The 22,750-nt window shown below is 48.7% G+C and overlaps 2 protein-coding genes across 5 annotated transcripts in view; one reads left to right on the top strand and one right to left on the bottom strand.

Moving 5' to 3' along the window:
* Window positions 1-6,065: 6,065 nt before the first annotated feature.
* On the top strand, window positions 6,066-17,601 carry ITPA (inosine triphosphatase). Of its 4 annotated transcripts, none has more exons than XM_008047980.2 (8): window positions 6,066-6,266; window positions 8,267-8,324; window positions 8,413-8,477; window positions 9,085-9,158; window positions 10,331-10,362; window positions 12,261-12,376; window positions 15,903-15,979; window positions 17,138-17,601. In XM_008047980.2, exons 1-8 carry the CDS (start codon window positions 6,201-6,203, stop codon window positions 17,277-17,279), a joined length of 630 nt encoding a protein of 209 aa, XP_008046171.1. In that variant the 5' UTR covers window positions 6,066-6,200; the 3' UTR covers window positions 17,280-17,601. The 4 variants fall into 4 exon arrangements, with proteins under 4 accessions (XP_008046171.1, XP_021563205.1, XP_008046172.1 ...); XM_021707529.1 differs by having other exon boundaries at window positions 6,168-6,215; XM_021707530.1 differs by lacking the exons at window positions 8,267-8,324; window positions 8,413-8,477 and having other exon boundaries at window positions 6,167-6,266.
* Window positions 17,602-22,381: 4,780 nt separating this feature from the next.
* Window positions 22,382-22,750, bottom strand: part of SLC4A11 (solute carrier family 4 member 11) — a 9,622-nt gene continuing 9,253 nt past the window's right edge. Inside the window, exons 18-19 of the mRNA XM_021707534.1 lie at window positions 22,550-22,719; window positions 22,382-22,451 (exon numbers count right to left, since the gene is read on the bottom strand). Of these exons, the coding sequence (XP_021563209.1) occupies window positions 22,382-22,451; window positions 22,550-22,719 (240 nt within the window). The remainder of the gene's footprint in view (window positions 22,452-22,549; window positions 22,720-22,750) is intronic.

The raw sequence follows: 22,750 nt of genomic DNA, 5'->3' as shown, positions 1-22,750 counted from the left end.
AAAGCTTATCACTGCAACTCATGTGCCATAACATATTTAAACTTCTACTTTTGTCAATCCTTAACATCTACGTCTCTGAATTTTCGTGATTCTGTATTTCACAAGAGTAACTGTTTTATATACACTGGTAGCACCACACAATAAAACAGTATAAAAGTTTTTTGCATTTAAAAAAAGTTAAAAAAAAAAGCCAGGTGTGACGGTGCACGCCTGTAGTGTCAGCTACTTGGAAGTCTGAGGTGAAAAGATTGCCTGAGCCCAGGAGACGGAGACTGTGGTGAGCAATGGTCAAACCACTGCACTCCAGCCTGGGTGACAGAGTGAGACCTCAACTCAAAAAAAAAAAAAAAAGCGAGTGCCGGTAGTTCCAGCTACTTGGAGGGCTGAGGCAGAAGGACTGCCCGAGCCCAGCAGGTTGGTACCGGGGTAGCCATGAGCATGCCACTGCACTCAGCCTGGGCGACAGAGTGAGACTCTAACTCAGAAAAAAAACCAACTATATGAAAATCTTGTTCAAAAGAGAAAACTAGGCCAGGCACTGTGGCTCATGCCTGTAATCCCAGTGTTTTGGGAGACTGAGGTGGGAGAATCTCTTGAGTCCAGGAGTTCCACACCAGCCTAGGCAACATAAGGAGACCTTGTTTCTACAAAAAAAATAAAAAATTAGTTGGGTGTGTCTATCAAAAAAATAAATAATTAGTTGACACGTGCCTGTAGTCCCAATTACTTGGAAGTCTGAAGTATAAGGATCATCTGAGTTCAGGAGGTCAAAGATAAAGTGAGCTATGATCGTGCCACTGCACCACTCCGTCCTGGGTGACAGAGTGAGACTCAGACTCAAAAAAAAAGAAAAAAAAGAAAAAAGAAAAGGCTGGGCTCAGTGGCTCAGCTTGTAATCCCAGCACTTTGGGAGGTTGAGGTGAGTGGATTGCCTGAACCTGTGGATTTGAGACCAGTCCAGGCAACTTGGCGAGATCTCATCTCCACAATAAACAAAAGAAAAAATTAGCCAGGCATGGTAGCATGCGCCTGTAGTTTCAGCTACTTGGAAGGCTGAGGCGGAAGGATTGCTGGAGCCCAGCAGGTTGGCGCTGGGGTGGCCATGAGTGTACCACTGCACTCCAGCCTGGGCGACGGAGTGACTCCAACTAAAAAAAAAAAAAAAAAAAAAAAGAGAAAACCAAATTTTACCATTACATGAGTTGTATTACTAATACTAAACCTAATTTTAATAAAACCCTTCAAGCAAATCTATCCAATCTCAATTAGTTTTGAACATACAAGGTAAGATTTCTGTAAACCTTTTATTAAAATATTTTCTCATTTTATTTCTCCAACTTTCTGTATCCAGTTAATTTATCTCATTTACATCTATTCTATTTATTTTTAGCCATTATGTTTGGAAAACTTTATGATGCATTTGACAAAGCTAGCCATCACATCAAGTTAAATCTTCTATTAACCATTTTTATATTCATATATGTTAGGCAAATTCATAAAAGGAAGAACTGTAAAGTTAAATACATATGTATCTTGCTGATAACTCAGAGACATTTTTATTAAACCAACAATATTAAACTAAAGCCTTATTTACCAAAATATTTTTTATTGTATTTTATTTTTTTAGTTGGAGTCTCACTCTGTCACCCAGGCTGAAGTGCAGTGGCAGGCTCATGGCCACTGCAGCCTCAACCTGCTGGGCTCAGGTGATCTCTGCTTCAGCCTTCCAAGTAGCTGGAACCACAGGAGTGCGCCACCACACCTGATTTATTGTAGAGATGAGGTCTCACCATGTTGCCCAGGCTGGTCTAGAATCCCTGAACTCAGGCAAGCCTCTTACCTCTGCCTCCCAAATTGTTGGGATTACAGTATCAAAAGATTTAAGTCACTTGAGCTTGAAAAATATTTAGGGGCTAGGCTTGATGGCTCAGCCTGTAATCCCAGCACTTTGGGAGGCCAAGGTGAGTGAGTTGCCCAAGCCCATGGGTTTGAGACCAGCCCGGAGAACTTGGCGAGACCTTGTCTCTACAATAAATAAGAAATTAGCTGGGTGTAGTAGCCCGCACCTGTAGTTCTGGCTACTTGGAAGGCTGAGACAGAAGGATCACCGGAGCCCAGTAGGTCTACGCTGGGGTGGCTGTGAGCATGCCACTGCACTCCAGCCTGGACAATGGAGTGAGAGTCCAACTCAAAAAAAAAAAAAAAAAAAGAAAGAAAGAAAAGAAAAACATTTGGGCTTATTCATTTAATTTATGAGTACTAATTTATCTTTGTTTTGGTACCCTGTAATATACAAATATATGTATAGACATACACATACATGTAGACACAACATAAAATATATGCATGTATACATGTATGTACATAAAAGCCAAAGAGATCAAGGAGTTCCATGTATAAGAGAGTAGAGCTTTAGACTGGAGAGGCACCTGTTCACCCACACCCACAAATCTTGGGGTTTCATGAGAAAAGACAAAGGCTCCTCTCAAAGGTATGTCTTCTGGGGCAATGGAGACCAGAGAATAAACTTACTCGTTATAAAGCCAAGCTTCTCAAGAAATAAAAGAAGAAGAAAGGAGAATTGTATTATCATTTCCCTCCTTATAAAAAGAAACAGAAACAAGAAAAATAAAGACTATCCTTGGAAAACTAAACATTAATAACCACATAGGTACCTAAAACAAATTCACAAGAGTCATAAATTCAAATAACTAATTTTTAATTATTATAATTATTTTTTTTGAGTCAGCGTCCGCTCTGTCACCCAGAGCACAGTGACACACTCAAAGCAACTGAAGCCTCGATATGCTGGGCTCAGGTGATTCCTCTACCTCAGCCTTTCAAGTAGCTGGACTCCACCATGCCTGGCCAATTTTTTGATTTATTGTAGAGACAAGGTCTTGCCAAGTTGCCCAGCTGGTCTCGAACCCCTGGGCTCAAGCAATCCTCTCACCTTGGCCTCTCAAAGTGCTGCAATTACAGGCGTATGCCACTGCACCTGGCCTCAAAGAACTAATTTTTAAAAATATAAATGTTTTTCTCCTTCCAATCTGAACCTGGAAAGGAAGGGACAAGGAAAATTTTTTACCTTCCTCTTTCAACCAGGCACCACAGATAGACCTCTAGAGAAATCTTACCATTTTCTACTGGCTTCTGTTCAGTTCTTCCAGAATTCCATCTTTATACCCAGGCTCACCAGTTAAGTGAACAATCAATACATTTCTTTTTTTGTTTTGTTGTTGCCTAAGTGGACTTCTGTCACTTATAACCAAGAGTCCTGACTAATGATCACACATACATAAACTTTTGCAAACTATTTTGGGTTTTTCTATATCTCCCTCCCCACTGGCTCCTGACTGGCAAGTCCTTTAGATTTAGAGTGAGGTCTACCTAAAGTGAACATCTGTTCACAATACTCTCTGCTTTGTGGGCTCCCACAGTTTGCTAGGTGCCTGTTTAGGCCCCTCTAATCTAGGTGATTCCCCCAGCACCCAGGGTTCTGGGGGTCATCCCAATGACCATAGTGTGTGGTGTCTGTGTGGTACTCCAGTTTCTACACCCACTCCTCTAGCAAGCTCCTCCTAGCTTAAGCCTGGAGCTGAAGCTTTCATCATCCAGGAAGTCAGCTTTGCTAAGAGGAAATTTCTCTACTCCTCCCCATCCCTGGGGATTCCTCTTGACTTCATGAAGAAGGAAGACATAAGACATAGGGGGAGGGCCATGCACTTCTTGAATTTAACCTTTCCAGATAAACTCCAAGGAGCCCTGAGTCCTCACAAAATCACAGTGAAGGGGAAGAAACAGTGAAGGGGAAACTTCAGCATTTGTCCTGAAAGACACAGTAATGCCTGTGCATAACTTACAATCTATTATTTTAAGGTCACTGAACAAAGGTTTTGGAGTACACAGAATTTTGAATATTCCCTAATGACAATTTCTGGGGTCTACAAAAATTCATCAAAATTATCAGAGAACATTAATATTAAGCAACTAACTAGGCATTGATAGCCCTCCAGACTTCCAATGCCCTGTGACAGGAGGAGTTGTCACTATATCTGAGTGGCTGAGGTGGCCACAGATCTTCCCCGTTGGTTAAGCCTCAGACCTTCCTTGTGCTCCACCATAATCCTCTTGAAAAAACAGGTTGCTGTTTTGAGTTGGAGTCTCACTCTGTTGCCCAGGCTGGAGTGCAGTGGCTCGCTCATGGACACTGCAATCTTGACCTGCTGGGCTCAGGTGATCCTTCCACCTCAGACTTCCAAGTAGCTGGAACTATAGGCACATGTCACCACATCCGGCTAATTTTTTGATTTATTGTAGAGATGAGGCCTCACCAAGTTGCCCAGGCTGGTCTCGACTCCCTGAACTCAGGTAATTCTCTAACTTTGGCCTCCCAAAGTGCTTGGATTACAGGCTTGAGTCACTGAGCCCAGTCTAACAGGTTTCTTATATGAGGATTTCCACCAAATGAATGTCTCTACAGTTTCTTCTAAGTTCTGCTTAAAATATGTTTCTCTAATTTGCATTTTTCCCCCCACTATGTGAGAAACAGAGGCAACTTTGTCTGGCCTGGGATCTGAAGAGAAGCAACTCCCCACGCTGCATGATTCATTCCTTGGTGTTAGAAAGTCATCTATGGAAATGTAGATGTCAATTGTGAGCTTACATGATAGTTTACCTACTATGTTCCAGGCACTAGGATTTAAGAGAGTTCGAGACCCGCCTGGGCAACTTGGCAAGACCTCACCTCTACAATAAATCAAAAAATTAGCCGGGCGTGGTAGCGCGTGCCTGTTGTTCCAGCTACTTGGAAGGCTGAGGCGGAAGGATCGCCGGAGCCCAGCAAGTCGAGGCTGTGGTGGCCAGGAGTGGCCACTGCACTCCAGTCTGGGTAACAGAGTGAGACTCCAACTCAAAAAAAAAAAAGACTGAGATGATGATCAAAAACATGGTTTCACCATCATGATTTCTAGAGGAGAAAACAGAATAACTGCACAACTGTTTATTTCTACAGTAGAGTTATTGCTATTCCTAGGGGAGGTTAGTGCTATGAAAGCAGATAAAGGGAAGGTCAGGGAAGGTTTCCTTGAGGAGCTGGGGCTTGAGCTGGCTGAAGCTCCAACAAAGGCATCCAGGTAGAGTGAACTCTTTTTCTTCTTCTTAGGCTCCTCTGGGAAACTGATGTCCTCCAGGCTCTCCTCTGCCTCCAAATTCCAATGACCATTCCTCCAAGGGTTCTGCATGAACGGATAGTGTTTCTGCTTCAATACAAGAAAACAGGTCACCACCCAAAGCAATGGTTCTCACATTTTGAGGAACATTAGAACGACCTGAGGACCTTGGTAAGAACTAAGATCCCTCCCTTTCGTGTCCATGGGCAGAGGTGGCCATTCATGAGCTACTGTCCCAGGGCTCTCGGTGGCAGGCAGAGGACAGAGTCTCTGGAGGAGGGAAACGGATAACTTGCCCAATGAAGATGTCAGCTTGGGTTCAAGGCCTAACAGGTGAATCTACCGTGGCACTTCCTACTCCTTGCTGTGTTCGGGGTACAGAGATAGGGTTGAAACGAAGGCCATGGAGATGGGGTGCTGGATTTGAGAGGCTGGAGGGATAGGAGAATGAGGCAATCGAATACTGAGCTCTCAAACATGGAAGACGGGTGAAAAGACCGGGCTTGTTTTAGGCAATGCTGAGTTTAAGTTCACAGTCAGGTAGGTCAGAGTCGGCGAGCAAGGAGCAGCCCAGGGAGGCAGAATGACGGTGAGGTGAGGATGAAGGCTTAGGAGGCTTTGCTTAGGAGGAGACAGTTCTCCGAGCTAGCCCAGGAGAGCGCAGACTTCCCGGGTCTCAGAGCTGCTGTCAGTTTCCCTCGATGACCCATCGCAGGACAGAGCGAAAGCAGGGGTGAGGCGGGGGTGGGAGGGTCTCTTCTGGTCCTTGAAGTCAGAGTCCGAAGGCAGGAGAGACGGGTCTGGATGCAGTCTACCTCGGGTCTCAGAAAGCCCCCAGCAAGACGGACGTAGGAGGCGGCGCCACCTGCGCTAGACTACCCTCGGGAGGCAAGTCTTGGGATCCCAGTCAGCCTCCTTCCGGATCCCAGACCGGAAACCGAGCCGCCCCCTTCCGCCACCGGCCGGAAGTGTCCTGAGACTCGAGGCAAAAGGGCATCCGGTGGCTCTGCTGGGTAACTCGTGCTCACCATGGCAGTCTCCTTGGCCGGGAAGAAGATCGTGTTTGTTACGGGGAACGCCAAGAAGCTGGAGGAGGTGCCGGGAGGGCGTGGGGAGCCAACCGGGAGGCGACTGGGAATAGGGCGGAGAAGGAGGTTTTAGGCAGAGGGAGGCATGCGGGGTGGAGACGTGGAGGGAGAACAGAGTTCGGGCCGGAAGGATGGGTCAGGACCTGGCCGTGTGGAAGGGACTAGGGCACGGAAAAGGACGACTGCGGAGTGGGGGCACTCCGGAGCTGGCGAGGGGATGAGGGCCTTGACATCTTGGCACAGGGCACATGAAGTCAGCGGCTGCGGGAGCCGAAGGAGTGGCGGGGCCCTTAGCACCCGTCCCCAAAAGGTCGTCTGTTGAGCTAGACCCTGAACCGGGGCCCGGGCACCCGTCTGGGACTGATCCAGATCCCGCTGCTGACCCAGGGCGTGGCAGAACCTAGAGAGGGCATGGGACGTCTACGCCCCACCACGGTCCAGAAACGTCCCAGCCTCTTAACGAATCTGTGAAATGGGGATGATACCAGACATCCTCACAGCTCTATAGAGAGAAGGGGTGAAGAGGGCAATGGATCCAGAGTTTCTGTTTACAGGGATTTTGTAGCTGAGAAGATTCTGGGGGTTAATAGACCATCCTTAGCTTCAAGTAACGGAGACACTCGGGGAGCTCTTGTAAACCACCAGGTGACTGTTGTGGGAATATGATGTTACAGTGCCCCACAGGACTTGAGATATCCTCAAGGAGGTGACCTGTCCTTGTAGTGTTCTCTGGATGTTCATCCTTCTTTCTATGGTGATCTTTCTGCTTTCTTCCCCACTGCTGGGGGCAGAGGAAGCTTCTTGTCAGACATCAGCTCTGACCTTGCTTGGATCAAGGGTTTACCCCTGCTCAGTCAGCCATAGCCAAGGAGGTGGGACCATGTGTGGGGAACCAGAGGATGACACCCACTGAATAGATATGTTGAGGCAGACCAGTGGGTGTAGTCACTAGGGGAACCTTCATTTATCCATAGCATAGGGACTGATAGCAGGTCTGTGCCAGGACAAGGTGGCCTCAGGAGCCAGAATCTTGTACTGATAATAGGTTTGGAATCCTGAGGCCAGACCAGTCAAACAGACAGGCAGTGCCTTCTTAACAGAGCCCATGAAGGATGGTGGGCACCAGACCCTAAACCTCTCTCTGCCTGAGAACATTGCCCTTGCACATTTAAAGAAGAGGCTAGAGTAGCCAGGAGACGCTCCTTGGAGAAGATGGACTGGAATCCGACCTAGAAGAGGGAGTCTTAACTCTTTTCACTCCATGGTATGCCATTGACAGACTGATGAAGCCTACAGACCTTTTCTCAGGAAAATAGTTTCAAATATACAAAATAAAATACACAGGATTACAAAGAAAATCAACTATATTGAAGTACAGTTCTCAAAATGTTACAATTTGTGATCTACTTATATATGCTTTTAATGCATGAAAAGATTTAATCTAGCAGTGCACGTTATATTAATTTTAAAATAATGAGGATTGTAAATGATAGTTTGAGATATCTGCAACAATTTTGATGGGATATAACCACATTTGTGATTTTTATAGGTTAAAAGTCACAGGAACTGCTAATAATATTTTGGTTTGTGATCTATATTAATTGAAAAAGATGTTAAATTTCAAGATGTAAAAATAAAGAGACTCCCCCCACCCATCGAAGTTAACAGGCCTCCTGAATTCTAGATAACCCCTGATAGAGAATTCCTTGCGTAGGAGGTCGGGTATGGTTTCTGGGAGCATTGTGAAGGACGACAGTTTTATAGATGGGGCTTAGCACAAGCAGAAACCTGAAGCAGGAGGGGTAGGGGAGCAAGGAGATGGAGGGGGCTGGCTTGCTGGGGGTGGGACCTGAAAGCGGAGGTCAGGCTCATGGTCCTGACTTGGTGAGCTTTGGGGAACTGGCATGTGAGTTACCTAATGAGAAAGATGGATGACAACACATATGCCCCCATAGTAGCGGGGAATCACTAGCAGATGGTGATAAATGTTCTTTCATTTTGGAACAGGTCATTCAGATTCTAGGAGATAAGTTTCCATGTACTTTGGTGGCACAGAAAATTGACCGTATGTCTCCGTTTTGTTTTATTTTTAAAAGATGGTTCTATTTCTCTGTCTCCCTGTGACCTGACTCTGTATCTGTTTCTCCAATAAGTGCCTGAGTACCAGGGGGAGCCGGATGAGATTTCCATACAGAAGTGTCGGGAGGCAGCTCGCCAGGTGATTACCCTACCCTTGCCCCAGCCCCATACTCCTTCCTCTTGTCCCGGTGGCCTCTGAGGTCTCTGCCTGTGGGGAATGAGCAGAGAACAATAGAGTAGACACAGTTCATTGTGACTTCTGGGACCTACCTGGGTCCATCTGGGGTCAGTTAATATTGACCTTGGAAGACTGTCTTCCTTTCCCAACCTCGACTGCATGGCACCTCCCCGAGACCACCGCCATAGACCCACACGTATACTCTCCCACCCCCACTACTCAGACACATACACTCCAGCTCTGCATTTTCCCTACACACATTCACCCCTGTACTCACACATCTGAGAAAGCACGTTATGAAGAGTCAGACTGCTTGAGTATCAATCTCATCTCTCCCATTGCCGTGCCAGGAGCAAGCTTTACAACCTGCCAAAGCTTTGGTGTCCCTATCTCTAAAATGATATGAAGCCAGCTGAGGACTGCTCCCGTGGCTCTTGATGAGCCTTGTCTGCTGCTGCAAGTCACATCTAGCTGAGGCCGGGGTCCAGCCTGGATAACCTGGGAGTTCGAGGGGAGGGGGCGAGCTGCCACTGGTAAGAATCTAGGGTTGCATGTCTTTGTGCTGCAGGTCCAGGGCCCTGTACTGGTTGAGGATACCTGCCTGTGCTTCAACGCCCTCGGAGGGCTCCCTGGCCCCTACATGTGAGTGATCCCCCAACCCCCTTGCAGGCCTCAGGCACAAAACCACCTGAACTGCAAAATGATTGGTTATCTGATACTGTAGATTATTCACTATATTGGCATCAAAACCAATATTTCAGATTATTTTGAGGAAAGATTAGGATGGGGAGTGGCATGCCTTTCTTTTGTAAAGCATGAGAATGTGAATGTGTAAGTGGAGATGGTAAGGGGGAACCCACACATTTAAGAAGTACATTCATAGGCAGATCCATTTCAGGAAATAACATAAGGAAGTTGGGATCTTAAAATTGATTTCCTTAAAGCTATTCAGTGCCCTGGACTCCCTTTGAAGGTCTTCAGGGTATGATCATCCCAAATTGAAGATGCCTGTATGGGGTTGGAGGCATAAGTGCTGTTGCTGGGTTTTGGTTATATCTATCTTTAGCTTTTGGGTGACTAATTTTTTCACCAGGACAGTAACACCCACGTATACTTATATCCACCATATATATTGTTCCACACATCCTCACCAGCACTAAGTATTCTGACTTTTTAAATATTGCAATTTGAGGCTGGGTGGGTGGCTCACACCTATAATCCCAGCACTTTAGGAGGCCAAGGCAGGAGGATTGCTTGAGCCCAGGAGTTCAAGACCAGCCTGGGCAACATAGTGAAACCTCATTGCCACAAAAAAAATTTTTTTAATTAAAAAAATTAGCTGGCCATGGTAGCCCACACCTGTGGTCCCAGCTACTCAGGATAATGAGGTGGAAGGATCGCCCGAGCTCAGGAGATTGAGGCTGCCATGAGCTGTGATCATTGTGATCATGCCCCACTACACTCCAACCTGGGCAACATTGAGATGCCAACTGAAAAAAAAAATAAGTAGATGGGTAGATGATTGATAGAAAGATACTACAATTTGAGGAATGTGAAATGTTATCACATATGGTTTAGTTTGCATTTCCCCAATTACCCGTGAGATTGTGGCCTTCGTTTGCTTATTGATTTCATCTGTGCAATGCCTGGTCACCTCCATTTCCTTTTTCCTATTGCATTATTTTTCTCTGCTTTTTGAGAACTTTTTTTTTTTTTCATTTCCCCTTGGCTGTCCAGGGGCACAGCCCAGAGAAGACAGTAGTAAGAAGATGTATCTGTTCCTGGTGTCTGACTCCTCTTTATTTCTCTTGTAGCAAGTGGTTTTTGGAGAAGTTAAAACCTGAAGGTATGATCGCCTTTGTTTCTTCCCTTGGATTTCTTGGGAGTGAAAATCCGGGGGTGGCCTAGGGGAGGAGTCCCAACTAGTAATCAAGAGTCCCAGGATCCAGCCCTACCATGGAGTCTCCATACACCTCAGTTTCTCCATCTATAGCCTGCAGCTCACACTTACCCTGTACTCCAGGGAGCATTGAGATAGGGGAGGAATGGGGGGGTAGTGGGAGCTGTGAGGTTGAGGGACATAGGGGCTGTAGTTAATTCTGAGTCTCAAGAGGTACTTGGCCCTAGTGACTGCCTCAGCCAGGGCCTGCTCTGGGGGTTAGGGGCTGCCTCTCCTGGATTCCAGCAACACATACCCGGTCACCCACAGTTGTAGGCCAAAATGCTCCCTCTAGGTGCTTTTAAAAAACACTTTACCAGGCATGGTGGCTCGTGCCTATCATCCCAGCGCTTTTTGGGGCTGAGGCAGGAGGATTGCTTGAGCCCAGGGGTTCAAGACCAGCCTGGGTAACATTGTGAGACCTTGTCTCTTCAAAAAGAATTTAAAAATTGGCTGGGCATGATGGCATGCACCTGTAGTCCCAGCTATGGGAGGCTGAGATGGAAGGATTGCCTGAACCCAGGAGGTTGTGGTGAGCTGTGATCATGGCAACTACACTGCAACCTGGGTGACAGTGAGACCCCAACTAAATAGAAACCAAAAATCTTTCAAACCTATACAATAGATTAGAATAGTAGAATGATGGCTATAAGTATATACAATTATTATTTGTCAGTTAAAGGAATATTAGAATAATGAACCTCCGTCTGCATCAGCCAGCTTCCAGGGTTATCAGCACAAGGCTAATTTCTCGATTTTTCCTCAGTCCAGTATGTCAAAGCAAATCCTAGACATATCATCTGTAAATTCTTAAGCTTGTATTTCTAAAATATAAAAAATTAAAAACGATTAACCAACCAAAATACAATCACTCCTTTTCTTTTTTTTTTTTGAGTTGGAGTCTCACTCTGTCACCCAGACTGGAGCGCAGTGGCCACTGCTGGCCACAGCAGCTTCGACCTGCTGGGCTCCGGTGATCCTTCTGCCTCAGCCTTCCAAGTAGCTTGAACTACAGTCGAGCACTACCATGCCAGGCTAATTTTTGATTTATTGTAGAGATGAGGTCTTGCCAAGTTGCCCAGGCAGGTCTCAAACCCACGGTCTCAAGCAATCCACTCACCTCAGCCTCCCAAAGCACGAGATTACAGGATGATCACCTTTTAAGATTACATTACCATATTTTGAATTTCCTTTGTTGTAGCAAAAATACCTTTTACAGATGACTAGTTTTGAATCGGGAATCAAGCAAGTTTTCAATCCATATTGAATCGGGAATCAAGCAAGTTTTCAATCCATATTGAATTGAACTCACGGCCACCTCAGCTTCGAACTGCTGGGCTCCTGTGTTCTTTCCGCCTTAGCCTTCCAAGTAGCTGGAACTACAGGCGAGCACTACCATACCTGGCTAATTTTTTTATTTATTGTAGAGGTGAGGGCTTGCCAAATTCCCCAGGCTGTTCTCGAACCCGTGGGCTCAAGCAGTCCACTTGCCTTTGGCCTCCCAAAATGCTGGGATTACAGGCTGAGCCACTGAGCCTGGCTGATTTTCTGTCAACAAAGCCCGGTGTCAGCTTGTGCCAGAGGGAATCAGGGATGGCCAGAGGTTTCCATTTCAAGTCCGGCTCCTGCTTTGAGCTCTGCTGCCCTCCACCTCCAGCTGAGACCTAATTTCCTCCCATTCAAGGAATTCCTCCCTTCTCTTTGTGGGCTTGAGGGAGGGTGGAGGCGGGTGGTGGTTGGGGGAGGTCGGGAGTGTGAACTATACAGCAGGGATACACCGAACCCTCACTGCACCCACCCCGCAGGTCTCTACCAGCTCCTGGCCGGGTTCGAGGACAAGTCAGCCTACGCGCTCTGCACTTTCGCACTCTGCACCGGAGACCCGAGCGAGCCTGTACGCTTGTTCCGGGGCCGGACCTCGGTATGTTACCATCCAGATGCCATTCCTCTGCTTGCCGCCAGAGGGCGCTGCTACCCGAGTGGACTGCCAGGGGTCTTCTGCAGGGCCATGGTGGGAAGGGCGCCCTGGGCCAGGGTTAGTTACCTAACGCCTTGCTGAGAGGCACCTCTGGGCAGACAATTAGAAGTGCTGTCAACCCCAGGATGCTGGTGGGAAAGGCACCCTGGGACCGGAGTTAGTAACCAGGGCCTTGCTGAGAGGTGCCCCTGGGCAGCACAATTAGAAGTGCGGTCAGTCCTGAAACCTATTTGACCTCTGAGGCTTGCTAACAGCTAAAACTTGCTAATAGCTCCTGAAGCCTGAAAGACACAGGCTAGCAAGCTGAAGGTGACAACTCCCAAAGCTCCATCTGTAGCCCTGACAGTTCTCCAAGCCCAGCTCCTTATCCAACTGCCAAGGCGCTTGACTGTCTCACAGCCTTTCATGTCATGAAGGATCTTAATTCTTTGCACAAATTCATTCCTTCCCAGCTGCTGTTCAGCATTCCCATGTCTGCCATCAGCCCCTTGGGTCCACCTGCTTCTCTCAGGGTCCAGACCACCCTCCTGGCTGGCCTGTTCCCCCTGCACATTGTCTGCCTGCTCAGTCCTTCCTGCGCATGATAAACCCTGAGGTTTCACTGGGGGCTGTTCACAAATGTTGTGTTTTACCCATGCCGGTTAAGTTTTTTGGTGGTAGTAGTAGTGGTGGTGGTGGTGGTGAAAAACAATATTTACCATCTTACTCATTGTTTTCTTGTTACTCGCAGTGATAGCAGTTTTTTTTCTAAATTGAGGTGAAAGGATTGCTTGAGCCTAGGAATTTGAGACCAGTTTAAGCAACATAGTAAGACCTCATCTCTCCAAAAAATAGAAAAATTAGTTGGGCATGGTGGCAGGATTAGGGGGAAGGATCACCTGAGCCTAGGAGGTCAAGGCTGTGGTGAGCTGTGATTGTGCCACTACCAGCCAGCCTGGGTAACAGTGAGACCCAGACTCAAAATAAATATAATGAGGTGGAGTCTTGCTGTGTTTCCCTGTAAGTTCTTCAACTTCTTGCCTCAAGCCATCCTCCTACTTCAGCCCCCAAGTAACTGGAAGTATATGCATGTGCCACGATGCCCTGCTTTAACATTTTTTCTTTTCTTTTTTTTTTGAGTTAGAGTCTCATTCTGTCATCCAGGCTGTAGTGAAGTGGCACACTCATTGCCACTGCAGCCTCAACCTGCTGGGCTCAGGTGATCCTTCCAGCTCAGCCTTCTGAGTAGCTGGAACTACAGGCACACGCCACCATGCCTGGCTAATTTTTTTATTTATTGTAGAGACGAGGTATCGCCAAGTTGCTCAGGCTGGTCTCAAACCCTAGGGCTCAGGCAGTCCTCTTACCTTGGCCTCCTAAAGTGCTGGGATTATAGGTGTGAGCCACCGTGCCTGGCCCTTTACCTATTTTTAAGTATATAGCACAGCAGTGTTAATGATGTGCACATTGTTGTTCAGCAGATCTCTAGAACTTCTCATTTTGCAAAACTGAAACTACCCATTGAACAACTCCTCTTCCCCTTATCCCAGTCCCTAGCAGCCGCCATTCTGCTTACTGTTTTTAGAAGTTTGACTGCTTTAGATACCTCATATAAGTGGAATCATACACTATTTATCTTTTTGTGACTAGTTTATTTCACATAGCATAATACTCTCAAGGTTCATCCATGTTGTAGCATGTAACAATTTCTGTGACTTTAAGGTTGAATACGATTTCGTTGTATGTGTAGATTGTGTTTTCTTTCTCCATGTATCTGCTGGTGGGCATTTAGGTTGCTTCCACCTCTTGGCTATTGTAAAGAATGCTGCAGTGAACTTGGGTGTGAGTGTAGATATCTCTTGGAGACACTGATTTCCTTTCTTTTTTTCTTTTTCTTTTTAATGATCAAGTCTTTAAAAGGTCTTTATTACTTCTTCCCAGATCCCATTTGTCAGAACATAGCCACAACACCCCAATGAGATACAAAGTTGGTTAAGAAAGTTAGACTTCCTGCACTACCAAAAAAGAGAGCTAGTGAGCATCTAGCTGGTCTCTACCATGAGATATTGATTTCAATTCTTCTGGACAAATTCCCAGAAATGGGACTTCTGGATCATGTTGCCCAATTAAAATTAGTTGTCTTCTACTTTCAGAGGAATGCCCATTTCTCTTGAAAAATCAGAAGCTTGAACAACCCTAGGCTCGGCTTCTTGCCTGGTAACTGAGTAGCAGTGCCCTGTTATGCGTTGCTGTAGTCCCCACCATCCCCCGTTGTCTCTCCAGCTTTGGCTGCTTCATGCTCTTTGTTGCTTGCCAACTTCAGTTTACCTGAGGTGCCTTACTTCTTCATCTTCCTGTTGTTACTTGTGCACTTTAAGCCTCAATCACAGTGTCCTTTCAAACTCGGATATGCCAAGCCCTCCCCCATCTTAGGACCTTTGCACCAGCTGTGTCCTATACAGGAATGTTCTTACTCTGCCCCTTGAGGTGACCAGAGTGTTCCCCCTCACTGTGGCCTTCTCTGAGCTCCCATCTGAGCCACTCTGTACTGGGCTTTTTGAGTTCGATGCCCTGTTCCTTCTTTTTTAGGCAGTTTGTATTTGGCGTCATTGGTTGGTTTCTGGTGTAATAATGCTTGTTTTGCTTAAGAGGCTCATTGTAGAAGGGTAGGCTAGACTTGTCTAACCCCCGTGCTAAGAACACTGCCTGGCTTACTGTAGGTGCTCAAAAAACATTCGGTGCATGAATGAGGTTCAGAGTGGTTCACTAACTGGCCTTGGTCACATAGCTTCCCACAGCAGGAGCAGAATTTGAATTTGCTTTTGGGTCTAAATGACTTGGTGTTAGTTGGCTAATTCTTATCATCTACCATCTCCCTTGTATTTCTCAGTCCGTTTTTGTTTGTTTGTTTTTACTTTGATGGCAACATGCCGTTTCATGTCGCTGGATCACAATTTGTTCTCTTTATAACATTTTCACGTTGGAATTTGCCTACTACAGCCAGTATTTATTGTGCTCATTTAGGTGTTGAACGCTGTGCTGGGTGCTTCCTATTATGGTGTTTCATTTCATTGTTAGGCCTCACTTGTATTTTGAGACATGCTGTAACAGTAGCAGGGATAGCGCTTGTCCTCAAAGTTCAGGACCCCTCACTGCCTATTAGGAGAAAATGTTTCTGTTTATTTTTCAAAGTTGACTCCCTTTTCTTCAATGAGGTATGGTTTGTCCAAGGTGTAGGCGGGAAGGTGGCCCCAGACGTGGGGGGAGACCAGTCAAGTACGTGGTCCTCCCTGCATGTGAGGGGAGAATTGCCCTGCTGCATTTTACTGTATCCAGCAAACACTTGTGGGTCCCATGGACCCCTTGAAACAGTACTTTGAGTAAACAGGGTCTAAGCAAATTCACAAACTAACCAGACTCAAACTGGCTGCAGCCCTCCTAGTGCATCCCCATGCCCAGTTACACACCTGTCCCCCTTTTCCTGTGGCAGGGCCAGATCGTGGTGCCCCGAGGCTGCCAGGACTTTGGCTGGGACCCCTGCTTTCAGCCCGATGGATACACACAGACGTAAGGAGCTCCAGTTTCTCCCCTGGGGTGTGGGATGGGGGGGTAGTGTGGTCTGGGTTGGGTTGGTGCCCCGCCCAAGTGCAGGCATGCGGATATGGGCGGGGGCAGGCTCTGATGGTGCCGTTCCAGTTGAGGGTAGCTCTGCTGGGGTGGACACAAGGAATCTGGGTGGCCCAGTCGAAGGTGGGGGAGGCAGCTGGGTGGAGCCTGGAGTCCTGGTCGGGTTCCAGCTCACCCAGATCAGCTGTATGCCTGGTGGCTTCCTCTCTCTGGCCTTGGCTTCTAATACATAAACCTGACAGTTTGTGGGATGACTTTCTAACTTACCCATCTAGGCTGGGTAAAGTCTGCATTCTTGCAGCCCTGGTGGGCACCACATTAAGCCCTCACAGGACCAGTTGTTCTCAGTATTTTACAGAGATCCCCTCTTATTTACACGGGATATATTGACCATTCCTAGAATCAGCCTTTCCAGGCTGGAGAGGTCCACAGGGAGCATGGCTGGGACTGAGGACATGAATGCTCTTTGGTGACAGGAATGTTCTTTATCTGTGTTCAGTCAGGTAGCCACTAGCCACGTGTAGCTGTGGAGCACTTGAAATGTGGGCAGACTGAGGAACTGAATCTATTTTTATTCAATTATAATTCCTTTCAAGTGGCTAGCAGCTGCTGTATTGGACAGTGCAGGTCTGAAGGCCACAAGCAGGATGTGGGATTCTCACCTCACTGGAGTCCTGGCATGGAGAACGGGCCCCTGGCCAGCTGTTCAAGTTTCCCCCTCCCCCAGAGCATTAGAGGAGACTGCTGTATTTGCTCTGTCAGGCCCCGCTGCTTCCTGTCAACAGATGACAAAGCTGATCAAACATGCAGCTCATCCCCTGTCCCCAGCTTCCCTTAATGATTTTTGGGCACACTAGAGCAAGTTAAATGTCCCTTCATGCTCATTCATATGCATTTATACTTACAGGGGAATTTAGAACGCTATCTGAGTTTTTAAAAAATGAACTGGCTGCAAGAACCCCTGAAGGGCCCTGTCCCCCTTTCCTGGGGATTCTGTGAGTTTTGGGCTCCAGTGATGAGGTAGAATGAGGTAGGCTGGGGGTAAGCTTCCTTCCTGAATCTGGGCTCTCTTTTCTGAACTTCCATGTCACCCCTCAGGTACGCCGAGATGCCCAAGGCTGAGAAGAATGGCATCTCCCATCGCTTCCGGGCCCTGCGCCAGCTGCAAGAGTACTTTGGTAGCTTGACTCGTCCTGCAGCTGGAGGAGGCCACTTGAGCCAGGAATCTGGGGAGGGCTAGCCCCAAATCCCCCCATCAAGTGGGTACCCTTTGCAGTACTTCCTTTAGGGCTTCCCTTCCCCAGAGTGTTGAGGCACTCACCAGCACTGTCTGAGGAGCAGCTGGCTCTGCTCAGAGAAACTCTGGGCAAGTTGACACCGTTCTCTTGCCCTCAAGGACTGTGATCTCTCCTGCAGTCTCCTGGCTTCAGATCCTGAGAGGACCTTGGGTTGAAACTGGTCTTGGCATGATTGAGGGTTTGAGAAAGAACCATGCAAACAGCCTTAGATGTTTTAAAATGCAGCAAATAAAATTTCTGAATGGGACTTGTTCCCACAATAAACAGCTCTGTTTTGAATCCTGCCCCAGGCAGGTATCTGTCACCTGAATCCCCTTTGGTAGGTTCAGGAAGCCTTTTGGGTAAGGACCAGGGGACAGGATGGCCCAATGTCAGGCGTTCATGTGACTTGTAAGCTAGAGTATTTCATCTTCACTTGCTTTCTTTCTTCATTCTTTACATCATGGATGGTGGGCTGACGTTTTCCATGCCAGATCCTTGCTATCCACCATAGTCTTGGCTGGGTTGGGGTTACATAGTACAGTGTGGAACATCCAGTGCTTTTGCTGTTATGCTGTTACATATCAGAGCAGCTAAAAGATGGGTTTGTGACTGTCATACCAAGTTCATTGTTATGGTGGGGTGGGGTGGAGTCCTTGACCCCGGTTTGGTTGGCATACCGCAGTTAAGCCTGGGGCTACAGGCCCCTCAGCAGGCCCGGCTCCACGACCCCAGATCTTTCCTGTACCCTAGTGAGGCTTAGGTGGGACTTCAGAGGCCCAGGTGGCTCCCTTGCCAAGGAGTGCCCAACCCCAAGGACACCCAGCAAACAGGTCAGGTCAGAAAGTGGTTGGGGGGACCGTCAGCCTGGGGTCACTTCCAGGTTGGCTTCTGGGCCCACAGGGAGCTCTGGAGAGTCCCCTGCAGTCTGTTACTCAATCCTGGCAGGATGGCCCAGGGTGGCAGTGTGCATGGGTGGGGCCTGTGAGCCCCGGTAGGGTGGTTTCCCCAGGAAGTACCCCGTCTCCTGGATGGGCGGGTGAAGCCTGGCTGAAGATGTGGGGTGCTGGGGGCCTGCCTGATCCTTGCTGGTAATGGGGCATCCAGCAAGGATCAGGAGCACCCCGGCTACTGGTGCGAGGGCTCTAAAGAAGATTCAGGTACTGCCAGGGTGAAGTGGGTACGCAGGGTCTACGGGACACCCCTCTGCGTTTGCTGCTCACCTCCTTCTCGAGAGTTCGTTCCTGGGCTCCCACTCCACTTTCTGTCCCCCTTTTTGTCTGTAGCTACCTGTGATAATTGCAAAATACATATTTGGTCTTTGAACTGTTTGCTGGCACACAGCTCCAGTCCTTCAAAACTGCAATGATGCCTTTTGCGCACCAACAATTGACGGGGGCTGGCAGCTCCTCAGTAGCTTCAGGATGGGGCTGGTCACCAGGATGACCAAGATTGAATTAGAGGGTGTACAACCCTCTTCACCAGCTTCAGGTGTGGGAGGGGACTGAAGGTTAAGTTGACCACCACTGGCCAGTGGCTTTGTCAATTATGTCTCCATAGTGAAGCCTCCAGGAAAGCCCACAAGGACAGTGAGTTAGGAGAGCTTCTGGATAACTGAACCTGTGGGGGTTCCTGCAAGGCAGCACCCCAGGAAGGGCTTAGAAGCTCCGCACCCCTTTCCCCTTTGCACCCTATGCATCTCTTAATCTGAATCCTTTGTAATAAACCGGTAGGGTGGGTTGAGGCTCTGGGCCTTTTCAGCTCTCTATCATTCAGCTCTGATAACTCCATCAGTGCCCTCCCACCCTTTAAAAAATGAATTTTTTGGGCCTTATCTGACCTGGTGGAAAGGCAATTACACGATTCTAGTCCTCTCTAGCCTTCCTGTCTTACATAGGAGAGAAATAGGAAAGTCTTGTAAAAGTCACAGCCCAGGGACTCAGGCTCATTAAAAGCAAAAACAGGCTCGGCCTGATGGCTCAGCCTGTAATCCCAGCACTTTGGGAGGCCGAGGCGAAAGGATTATCTGAGCCTGGGGGTTTGAGACCAGCCTGGGCAACTTGGTGAGACCACATCTCGACAATAAATCACAAAAACTAGTTGAGTGTGGTGGTGTGCATCTGTAGTTCCAGCTACTTGGAAGGCTGAGGCGGAAGGGTCGCCTAAGCCCAGCAGGTCGAGGCTGCGGTGGCCGTGAGCATGCCACTGCACTCCAGCCTGGGCAACAGAGTCAGATTCCAACTCAAAAATAATAAAAATTTAAATATATATATATTTTTTATTTTAAAGATGTGGGGTACAGGCTGGACTCAGTGGCTCAGCCTGTAATCCCAGCACTTTGGGAAGCAGAGGTGAGAGAATTGCCTGAGCCTGTGGGTTCAGGATCAGCCTGGGCAACATGGCGAGACCTCGTCTTTACAATAAATCAAAATATTAACTGGGTGTGGTGGCACACGCCTGTAGTTCCAGCTACTTGAAGGGCTGAGGCAGAAGGATCACCTAAGTCCAGCAGGTCAAGGCTGCGGTGGCCATGAGCGTGCCATTGCAGTTCAGCTAGGGTGACAGAATGAGACTCTGACTCTAAATAAATAGGTAAATCTGTGAGAATCTAATCCAAAAGTGGGGTCATAGGAATCCCAACTTGAAGCCTGTCAGAAGTTCCTGAGCTGGGTGTGGTGGCTCACGCCTGTAATCCCAGCACTTTGGGAGGCGAAGGTGGGAGGATTGCTTGAGCTCAGGAGTTTGAGACCAGCCTGGGCAACACAGTCTCTACCAAAAAATTTAAAAATTAGCTGGGTATGGTGGGGCATGCCTGTAGTCCAGCTACTTGGGTGGCTGAGGCAAGAGGATCACCTGAACCCAGGAGGTTGAGGCTTCAGTGAACCATCCTCGGTGACACAGTGAGACCCTGATTCAAAAAAAAAAGGCCAGGTTCAGTGACTAAGCCTGTAATCCCAGTACTTTGGGAGGCCAAGGCAAGTGAATTGCCTGAGCCTGCAAGTTTGAGACCAGCCCGGGCAACTTGGCGAGACCTCATATCTACAATAAAAAAAAATTAGCTGGGTGTGGTAGCATACGCCTGTAATTCCAGCTACTTGGAAGGCTGAGATGGAAGGATAACTGGAGCCTAGCAGGTCAACGCTGGGGTGGCCATGAGTGTGCCACTGCACCCCAGCCTGGGCGATAGAGCGAAATTCCAACTCTTCAGCCTGGGTGACGGAGTGAGGCTTCGACTCAAAAAAAAAAAGTTCCTGAGACCCAGACTTTTGACTAATGTGAGGCTGGTGTCCGCTGCAGGACTGCTTGGTGGTGGGGAGAAATCTCCCACATTTGGTCACAGAAGTCCTCCATATTGACTTGTTTGATGCGAGAGCAGAGGAGAAACCTAGTTTGAGTTGATTTTTCCGCACTCACTACCCATCCCCACAGGTGACAGAGCAGAGGACATGCTGGTCCCGCTGTCATCAGTGCTGGGGCTCCCAACCTCCCACCCCAAGTGGAAGGTGGATTCCACTGCTGGCGCGCACTCCTGATGGGCACGTGCTTGGAACATCGGTCGTTCCTGCTGCTGTTGGACTCCTCCCCCTGCTCAGAGACTTTGCTTCTTGTATATTGGGGGCTGCTGTCTTTTTCTTGTTGGTATACAGGAATCCTTTGCATGTTTGATATTAGTCCTTTTCAGTTTTGTTTGTTTGTTTGAGTCAGGGTCTCATTCTGTCACCCAGGCAGGAGTGCAGTGGCATGATCACAGCTCACTGCAGCCTCCAACTCCTGAGCTCAAGCAATCCTGCATCAGGCTCTCTAGTAGCTGGGACTCTAGGCATGCGCCACTGCAGTCAGCTAAAGTATTGTGGAGACCAGGTCTCATGACAGTGTCCAGGCTGGTCTTGAACGCCTAGGCTCAAGCCATACTCCCACCTCAGCCTCCCGAAGTATTAGGATTACAGGTGTGAGCCACCACGTCCAACCGCTTTCAGTTTCTCTTCTCTCCACCTGCTCCCTTAGTCCATAGGGCATTTGTGAAGCCAGAGTCCTAGAGGGTGATATGATGGGTGTCCATGTGCCTAGTGTTCCTTTCTACCACTGCCACTGCTCCCAGGGGCACTCCCTGGACCTCAGATCCATACTCCCTGTTGGTGGCTGCCATTGTGGCGTATCCTGGCCAACCAACATATGACCAGGCCAGAAGCATGATGCCTCCTTGCTTCCATCAAACCAGCCGCCACATGCTGCCATCTGCAATACTCCTCACTGTCACTGTTCCCCGCCTATAAAATCCAGGATCCGTGCAGCAGCCTGGATGGTTGGGAAATGCCACTGCGACCCATGTGTGCCTGCTTCCATCCCCGTTCTCCCCATGGAAACCTCCATCTGACTGTCACAGGTCCACTCTACACGGCTCTCCACTACCAGCGACAGTGCCTTGATGGACCCAAGCCCTCTCTCTTCTGGGCCCTTGCACATGCTGTTCCCAGAACATGTTCCCGGCAGGCCCCTAGGAATATGGCCACACCAAGGCCTCCCAAATCTTCCACGCTTCACTCCTGGGCCAGCATCCACTGTGTAGTGTTGGGGGTGACAACTTCCAGGTGATACTCAACAAACATCAGTCCCCTTTATTCACTTCCCCGTGGAGGGTGTCCCGTGCCCAAGGCTGGGGTGGGGTGATGGAAGCAGGGACGGAGGAGGCACATGGAAGCCTAGAAATAGGAGCTTTATTCTCTAATGTGCGTACAGTGAGTTCCTTACACAATCAAGGAAATGGTTTCTCTTTCAGGCATCAGCTCTTTTATCAAAAGAAAATCCATCCTGCTTAGTCCCGTGCTGGGCAGAAGCTGCCCCGAGCAACGTTCCTGGCCCAGGTTAAAGGATGACGGGGAGGGGGTAGCCACACACCGCCGAACCCCCACGGTGCCCAGACGTCCTAGGCCCGAGTCAGCCGCGTGAGGGCGCCGCGCCGAGCAACCAGACAGCCACACCTCCCCACACGGTGCCCCAGAGCCCGCCGGGGAGGATGAGGGGCCGGGCCGGGCCAGGCGCGGGGGGGCGTGGCCAGGGCCTGCCATCAGGGCCTGTGCTCGGCATCCATGATGTTCAAGTATTTGGCCTCAATGATTCGGGGCAGCAGGTTGTAGCTGTGGGCGGGGGGGTAGGATGAGCACCAGGTCAGAGGGCAGGAGCGGGCGCCCACCCCGAGGCTGGCCCCCGCCCGCCGCCGCGCGCCCGCCTGTACCGGATGGGGATCATGGCGATCATAATGAGAGGGAAGATCATCTTCATGTAGGGCAGGGAGCTCATGCCGAAGGCGCAGAGCAGCAGCAGCTGCAGAACCTGCAGGCCCGTGAAGTAGTGGACCTTCCTCTGGGGCACCATCCGGACGTAGTGCGTCGGGGGGTACGAAGTCTGCAGGCGGAGGCACCGGACGTGGGCGGCT

The sequence above is a fragment of the Carlito syrichta genome, unplaced genomic scaffold (assembly GCF_000164805.1).
Source record: "Carlito syrichta isolate Samal-C Ts95f unplaced genomic scaffold, Tarsius_syrichta-2.0.1 Scaffold120447, whole genome shotgun sequence".
NCBI classification, from domain to species: Eukaryota; Metazoa; Chordata; class Mammalia; order Primates; family Tarsiidae; genus Carlito; species Carlito syrichta.
This window is presented reverse-complemented; position numbering and strand designations above follow the sequence as displayed.